The sequence below is a fragment of the Malurus melanocephalus genome, unplaced genomic scaffold (genome assembly GCF_030028575.1).
Source record: "Malurus melanocephalus ecotype Western Australia unplaced genomic scaffold, MMel_1.1 scaffold_29, whole genome shotgun sequence".
Taxonomy (NCBI): Eukaryota; Metazoa; Chordata; class Aves; order Passeriformes; family Maluridae; genus Malurus; species Malurus melanocephalus.
Window position 1 is genome coordinate 769,990 of NW_026623261.1, and position 8,772 is coordinate 778,761.

The 8,772-nt window shown below is 39.6% G+C and overlaps 1 protein-coding gene across 1 annotated transcript in view; it reads right to left on the reverse strand.

The window, feature by feature from the left end:
* The window catches only part of CUNH6orf58 (chromosome unknown C6orf58 homolog), a 10,785-nt gene extending 2,471 nt beyond the window's left edge, over positions 1-8,314 (reverse strand). The window contains exons 1-5 of the mRNA XM_057363586.1: positions 7,952-8,314; positions 4,278-4,364; positions 2,162-2,346; positions 993-1,126; positions 319-557 (exon numbers count right to left, since the gene is read on the reverse strand). Of these exons, the coding sequence (XP_057219569.1) occupies positions 319-557; positions 993-1,126; positions 2,162-2,346; positions 4,278-4,364; positions 7,952-8,273 (967 nt within the window). The 5' untranslated portion in view covers positions 8,274-8,314. The remainder of the gene's footprint in view (positions 1-318; positions 558-992; positions 1,127-2,161; positions 2,347-4,277; positions 4,365-7,951) is intronic.
* Positions 8,315-8,772: the final 458 nt, after the last annotated feature.

Sequence of the window (8,772 nt, forward strand, 5' to 3'; positions counted from 1 at the left end):
AACTGGTGAAACACAAACATATGTCTGTGTTCTTAAAGTTCCCGTGAAAACTAGAAAAAAAAGAGTGAGAGCATCTGCTCCAAAAATGCTTTATCTCACTGAAATCCCACATATTTTCAGAGTTATCCCGCCAGCATTTGCTGTCTGGTGTGTTATTTGCTTACAGTTGTATTTTTAACTGTTTTACYATTAGTCTCTAAGCTGTATTTATACCATTTTACATAAAAAATTCACTATATTCATACAGAAAAAGATATGTAGAGAGAACAAGGTATTAAATATCCATGGACTACAGACATTTGTAGGTGAGGCTCATACCTGTTGATTTATTTGCTTTGTGAAGAGCTCTCAGMGACACCAGGACCTTATTTTGCTGTGGACTGAAGTCACTAATGAATGGGATGACATCCCGTTCAGTAAGCATCCTCGGGGGCAGGAAAGCCTGGAAGTTGTTTGTGGTCGGTAAATCTGTACAGAAGTGTGTGGCAGCAATGAAATCTACACCATTAGCCCAGTCATCGCCAAAAGTTGCTTCTGGACCAGAGAGATRTTTTAAGCTGAAAGAGAAGAAAATAAAATATGTGGCAGGTAATTGAACTCTCCTGTAGAAYGCTCTCATTGATCTTTTATCCCAAGTGCTTTTGTTCAGTATAAAATCCTGAGTAGTCTCAGTGCTGCAGTGACTTAAAGCCTCCTTCAGCCCTTTACACCTCATTTCTCCTGGCAATGCTGCTTCTGCCCAGACTGAACAAAGCTCCTGAATCAGGGTCTGGCTCTCAGAAGGGAACCAGCACCTCATTTTAATCCCGGAGCCTGCTTGCCCATCACAATCTCTCACTGGTCACCCCACATTCCGAGAGAGCTCATGAGCAGAAACCATAGATCAGATGCCAAAAGCACGAAAGTTCACACAGACATTGTAAAGATACTACCCTTCCAAAGAGGTGACGACATGGGAAGATCCTCCTGGGCCACCTCTCGCATCCCCTTACCTGTCCTGGAATTTGGGGAGTGCATAAGCAATGGAGGTGGTGTGTGCCTTCCACATGAATGCGAGGGCGTCATCCAGTTTGAAGGAGGAGAAGGTTGCAGAGCTCACAGAGTTGTGTTCTGTAGATAACAGATACTGCAGCAACACGGAGCAAAADAGGCAGAGAATCAGAGGGGAGGTTTAAACACAAAAATATTTTTTTTATTTAAGTGCATACCTTACAAAATAATACATTTGCTAGCCAAAGGAAATTACTTCTCAATTGTTAACAGTAGTTGCTGTTCTTTGGCTTCAATATAGCAAGGGTTTTATCCACATAATTTCAGTGTTTTGTACAATAATTCAATGGACTTTTGTATCTGAGTGCCATGGAAGGCTCTGCACTGGAATATTGGATTCCTAGCAAAYTTGTCTATACTCCTTTGGCCACAACTTTCTGAAGATTTTCAGAAAACAAAGGAAATTATCCTTAATCTTATCATTATGATTATTTGAGACATGCTGCATAGGAAAAATGATCCTATAAAGACAAATTCAGTCCTGCTTTTAAACYCTTACAGTTAAAGCTTTCTGATCATTATCAATAATTTGAATTCCAATATAAATGTTGGCCACAGTAGTCCAGCTATAAAATAGGTTTATTAAATCTATGAAGTAAGAAAAATTGTCATCTTTGKGATTAGAGAAAAGCTGAGTGAGGAKGGAAGAGAATATCTACYTGCATAAATATGTRTCCTTCTGAATGGTGTTTCAGCATTTTCAAGTTTTTAGATGTTTAAAGGAATAAAAGAATCCTATAAAACCAACCCAAGACCACTTCTCAAGGGCAGCATTCTGTCTCACAGGCTTATTTTGCATTGCTAACATAAGCAGTATTGGAAGAATACCAATAAAATCATTAACAAAGCAATGTCTTGAGACAGAGGCCAAAATACATAACTATCTCAAAGGAAGAAAAAAAATCCATAACTTGCAAAAATCCTGTCCTACTTATCTCTGACTCATTTTATATTATGCTTTTCATTTTTCCTGCTTGTTGCTTTTTTTTACATGTAGCTGTAATTGAAAACGAACTAAGCTCTCTGAATCTTAAAAATGAAAGTAATAATAGTTTTTAAAGCTAATATTTTGGTATCATTTCTGAAAGTATTTTTTAAAAAAATTATTTACTTCAAAAAAGGCCTTCCAGTCATCCATGAGCTTGGGCATSCGGGACCAGCAGTCTTTAACACTGTAACAGAAATCATCCTTTTGCTCCTCTGGTGGCAATATTTCTATCTCATAGGGCAGCTGCCCAAAGATGCCAGCCTCCAYTGCCCCCAGAAAGGGTATGATAGACAGGTAGTAATTCATACCTGTAATAATAATTCAAAGGCAGGAGATGTTAATCACAAGCAAATTAAAAATTCCCACATATCAAAATTAACTCCCTCCCACACCAAATGGAACAGCTTCAAATTGCCACTGACACAACTGCGTTCAGCAGCAGAATATGAAATGGTGATGACACTAGTATGGATTTAGATATGACTTGTAGTGTTCATTTCTATTTTGTCCTTTAAGAACCTTCCATGAGCTTACTGTGAGCTTTACTTTGCAGGAAAGGAAAAAAAMATAATGGAAAAAAGTTCGATCTTTGTAGGATGTCATGGACAGGACAAGAAAAGTCTCTCAAATATTAATTGCAAACTARGTATAGAAAGACTAACGGGTATTCCAAAAGTATTGTTTTCATTGAAAATCCTTCTTCTATGCATCCTAGACCTATGAGAAAGGAAAAGGCACACTGTGTCCTGTATGTGGACCTGGCTGGGAATTCAGGAGGAAATGTATGGTCAATCAGAAGAGTGAAGGAAAGCTCTGACGAGAAGGCAGTGTCTCACTGGGACTCATTGCTAAACTGGGACTCATTGCTAACCTGGGTCTTGCTTCTTGTTCACTGTTCTCCTGACAAGTGTTGAAACCTTGATCTCACATCACAAAGTGTTATATTCTTTCAAGTGTTCTTGCCTATGTTATATATTTGCACTTGCTTGGGTGACTTGGAAGACAGAAAACATTGCAGGAGAGGACTAAACTGAATATTATTCTAGGCCAAAAAGATGGATATTTTTAAGCAGAGAATGTCCCTTCATCCTGGGGTGCACTAAATGTGAGTTTCTGGTTTAACCTCATTCCTGGTTTCATGTGACTACTTGTGCCAGAGGGCTTCTCTGAAAGCAGCTGAAAGCATCCATATGAACACTCCTCAGAACACTAAGGGACATTTCCATGCAGCCTCAGAGACTTTTTGTATGTTCTTGCCACAATGGGGCAAATCAAGGCTGAGTTTATGCATTTTCTGGAGACCACGAAATCGATATCAAGCAAACATGCAATATTGGGAGTAAGTGAAGAGCATCAATGCACTGAGAAAGTAAAAGTGGTGGTTTCTATTCCAAGAAGATCCCCTGCTTGCACAGGGCTATGCAGTGGCACTCGTTACTTGTCACTGCATGGGACACCTTCCCACTGAGCACCCACTGAGATGGAAAACCGGAGTTGGACTATCATGGTCAGCTTTGTGTTTACCCTGGATTTATAATTTAAATTTTCTCTATGCTCATGCCTTTGTTCACTTGAAGATAAATACATTTAATTGCTGAATCACAGCCAGAAGCTTCATCCAAATGGCCACTGCAGGAACAGAGTCCCTGTGGCAGGGAAGAGACAGAGCTGCTCGCTGAAACCTGCAGGCAGGTCTGGGAGAAAAGGGAACTAAAACAGGACAGCAGGGAAGCTGAGGGAGCAAGTGGTGGAGGGAAAATAYGCTACAGGAAAAAGAACCAAGGGTGATGCAAGAACCACAAAGATCCCTGCTTGACATTCTCTCACCAAGTTTTAGTTTCAAGTGTGAGCATCTAAACTGAACAAATCTGCTCTGGACTAATGGAAAACTGCAAATGTCTACAAATATCTACAAATACAGATACCTATACAGAGACAGATATGGTGTTTCCCACACATTTTTAAATAAATGTTTGCATTGGAAACATTTTTAAATCCGCAAACTTGCTTTTTTTTTTTTTTTTTTTTTTTTTTTATTTTTGCTTCCTTAAATAAGTATTCTAAAAATATTAACCTTCATTTGCACACTCACACTTAAATGTCTTGCTGCAAATTTGTGATGGAGAATTACATAGTGCTGAAATTTTATTGTAGTAGAAAAGGTGAAGAAATATTTTGAAATGGCATTCTAGGACACTGATTCATTTTTGAGAAGAAGAGTGAAATTGGATATACTTACAGGACCACCAGCTTCTCACAGATTGGCACAGGTATTCTCCATTTTCATAGCCACAGGAAGTCACACCAGAAGGATCYGCTAACCTGCCTGAATGAATCAAATTAAATGATACAACAAATACTTCTCCAACTTTTCACACAAGAAATCCTACTGAGATGAAAAAGATATGCAGGAGTAAAGCATGCAGAATTTTGGTCAGGGAAGCAAAACAATTACTGTTGCTTTGCTTCATAAACTGCTGTTCCTAGAGYAGCTGAGTTTCTCAGTGCCTAGTAAATTGATCGTGTTTTGCAGTTTGAGTTATCCCCCACTGTAAATGTATTACATGAATTTAGGGAACTGTTTGAAAACAGGATATCACAGTATTTTTACAGAGATAAACACATGCAGAGCTGAGGCATCATTTCTAATAGATGTAGGGCTGCTAGTTCAGGAGAGCTGCTTAATGAGCAGCATAGCACCAATTTGATATGCTAGTAATTGTCTCACCTAATTGGGTTGTGTGATACAGAATCACTTCCAGTTTAATTATGCAGACAAACGTGGCCTTGCTGTGAWGCTAAGCATGCAAACGTTGTTGCAGCTAATTAGCAAGGTTTGCARGTAGCTCTGCTATAGGAAACATGCAAGAGATTTCACAATTATTCGTGACCGAATATTTTGCTTTAAGCACTGGCGTGAAGAAACAGCCTAAGTCCTAAAAGAATACCATGCATGTACATTAAGTGTTGTCATGCAGARTGTCAGGAAGTCTGCTTGAAGTGCGTGACATGCAATTACCATGGCCCTGTCCAATGAATTGAGCTATTCCAGAAGCTCTCAAGCTCTGCCCTGCAGAGCACTGGCTCTCTGACGAGTCAGCTGAATAATGRCAGTGTCATTTCTGTCAGATTAGAACTAAACCTCATTACCAAACCACATTTTCTGATACTTTTTACTCAAGAAGAGAGATGATCATGAACAATGTGCATACAAATTATCCTAATTATCCTCCCTAGCTGACTGGGCAGAGCTTGTGCTTTGGGGCATGTTAGCTACTCAAACCTGTATCTTTCAGTAGCCAAGCACTGAGATGAGGACTGCAGTTCAACCTTTTTTTTAATGAAGATTATATTTTTTTTAATATTTAAAGAAAGATTCCAGTTTTCAAGTCTTTACTTCAACAGAGACTGTCAAAAATAGGCAGCAGTAGATCACTGGTGTGCAAAGGGGATGAAAGGAAAGGAAAAAGGCTAAGAAGAAAAATAAGACAAATGTTGCAAAAGAATTGTACACAAGGTTTACTAAATATTGTTAACCTTGGTGTTTTGGGAAAATGAAGAGTTAACAGTGATAATTATAAGATGTGTAGAAATTACTTGAGCTGGAAGCATTAACTGGACTTAGAGGACTCCACACCATTCTTGTTGTCTCTGCTTCCTCCTACTCCCTTAACACGATTGTTATTTCAGTCTTTGGGTCTACCCAAGCTAACCTGTACTGCCAGTACCTCCCAGCTGTGACATTCAATACCAACTTTCTTAAAGTTCTTGCTCCTGGATTTGTACTTTGTGTGTGAGGTAGGGGTAGAAACTACTCTGTTTTCTCAGATTGTGGACTGGGTAGGACTGTCAGTTTAGTTTCAACTCAGAAGTGAAAATTTTTGCTTCCACAATCTCATTCCTAACAGCCATGCTGTCTCAACAACCTTGTCTCTGCTGTAAATTTGGTCAAATTACTAATCCTTGARTGGATTATTGCTAATCTTTGTGCCACTGTTATTAAGAAACAGCTTTACTTGCTCTTAATGGTTTATACAGAACCATATCCATAAAATGTTTTCTTAATAAAATAATCTTCAAGACCAGACAGAACTGTTTATTGAGAACAAATAATTTTTGTCTTGTACCATGAACTTAAATCCTACTTTTGTTTGCTCAAACATATTATGTCAATATACAAATGCTTCAGTAATTCCTCACTAATTTATCCCACTGCCTATCTGGATTTGGTTTAGCCCTTTGCTAACCTCAGTACTGTATGTACCAGAATTATGTAGCTCTTTATCCATTTACCCTTCAACTTCTCACTTTTTTTTTTTTTTTTTTTTTTTTTTTTTTTTTTTTTTTTTTTTTTTTTTTTTTTTTTTTTTTTTTTTTTTTTTTTTTTTTTTTTTACTGTAAAACTGCTTCCAGCAATGTGATATTTCTCCTTTTAGTATTTTTTTAACCTTCTGTTCATGTAAATTCAAAAATGTATCTCCTTGGCTAGGTACCAGTCCTATGACTCTTTAGAAGGTGACAGTACATCTTTACCTGTCTGTATAACCAGGTCCAAATTTTCCTCTCACATTCTATGTTCCTGCTCCTACTATGACTCTGCTTGAAAACTGTCACTGCAACAAGGCACATCCTCACTTTGTGGATGAGACCATACTCCATAACCAGATCCTTCCAGCTGTACCAGCCATCCTCTTCATCTTCTCTTCTTTTTCTATGCATTAGGAAAGAGAAACAAGCTTGCCTATACTCCAACCAAATTCTTCTTGTTGCTGTTTGCCTGCTAGTTTCCTGCTTGGATTTTGCTTACTGTCTCATTTTCCTCATTTTGACTTAGGAATAAATTTTCCATTAGGTGTGGCTAAATGCTGGCAGYCTTCCTACCCCACCAGCTGCAGGACCTCTGTCTTTTTTTAAACGTACAGCTCAGCCAAACCACCACCACCTGTAACTAGAGAGTACACCCAATAAAGAAAACAAAGGCAGGTGGATGCATTTGCTTACACCTTCTTAATACCAGGCACGAGTTCCTGAAAACATCATTGACTCTCATTTCCTTCTTCCCCCCTTTTCTGGTTGCTAAAACAAGGCAAGTCAACTGTGGCTCTGAACTGAAAGCTCCACAGAGTGCTGTGTGTGGAGCAGTCTGCGAGAGAACGCGTTCTCTGATAAAAGCCCCCGATAAGATATTTCAGCCTCAGCCTTAACGGACCTCTCACCTCACCTGTGTTTCTGTGTCTGCTTCCCTGGCAAGCAAACCAGAATGACTGGACTAGACAACAAGCAGCTTTGTGGGGATAAACCCTTAGAATGTGGACACAATTTGAAACAAAACAAAGCCAAATAACCAAACAAACCCCACAAACAAGCAAACAAACCCCACAAACAAACAAACTTTCATTTTTGTAAAAAACATTGTTAGAAAATAAGGAGGCTGCTTCTAAACTGATCMCTAAGAATAAATGGAAATAARTTCTCAGAGGGAAACATGGACTTTYAAATATCTRTATTAGAAATTAAACCACCTATAGAAGACTGTAACATTAACAAAAATAAAAGCYGATTAGTTTACAATTTAAGAACAGYRCTGTAGAATGCACACCCTGAAATCTGTCTATATAAACTGAAGCAATTGGGAATGCCTTGTCAAAGATTTTCAGTTAGCTGAAGTAATGCTCATCTAGACCACACATCTAGATTCTGACCTCTTTCTATTAGCAATTTTAATAGCTATTGCTCAACAAGGCAAGGGTGTGCCCTTCATTCACCATTTCTTTTTCAAATTGGTAGCTCTGTCAAGGTTTACACCRTCTGAAGCTAAACCGAGCTTGTGAGGCAGAAACCTTGGAAAGGAAGCCTCTGAGCAGGTCTGGTAAACACTTTGCTAATCCAGTATCTTAAGGAAATAATCCATACCTGTACGAAATTGCCACCCATGTTGCAATGGCAATCCCCAGAGAATATTGCCACTGTTTTGGGGTCCAAAGGCACCAAAATATTTGGCTGAAGCATTCAGCAAACTCTTGTACACTCCCAGTCGCTCCCGATAGCTCCAAGCATTGATGACAATTTTGCCGTCCTTCACTGGGAAATCCTGGAGCTTTTCAACAGCCAGGTCCCACAGAGGGGGATAGTMATCTTCTCCAGTGACATCGTTTCCACTCCACACTGCGGCTGTCACAGGGCTCAGGGTTACAGYCACCACCAGAAGAGCGTGTATGCCAAAGCAGGGCCACATTGTGACTGTTTGTGACCCAGGTGATTGTGGCTGCAGGGCTTTTATCGGGAAAGGTGAGGGCTGGGCAAAGAGGGTGACTCAGACACAGAAGTCTTTGTCTCCCTTCCCTCTTCCCAGTCGTGGCCCTGACGTGGATGGCCAGATTAGCACCTGTGAGCAGTGGTCTGTCCCCTCTGTGGGATCTAGGGAGCAGCAGCAAATGCTTGAGAAGAATCAATAATCAAAAATAATGATTTATTTTACCCATGCAGCCCATGATGTATACACACACTTCCAAATGGTTGAGGTGCTACAATTGTGTAGCGAACAACTGGTGTACAGTTGCATGATCAAAATTTTTGTCTCCCTGTTTCTCACTTGCTGTCGGCTTCCCTTTCCCAACTCAGTTTCTCTGGGTAAGGAGGGGACAGCAATGTCACAGGTCTCACCTCAACACGTGCACAGTCAGGGTTAAGCAATGGCTCAGGTATTCTGAATAGGGCTTCTGACAAAAGGCACT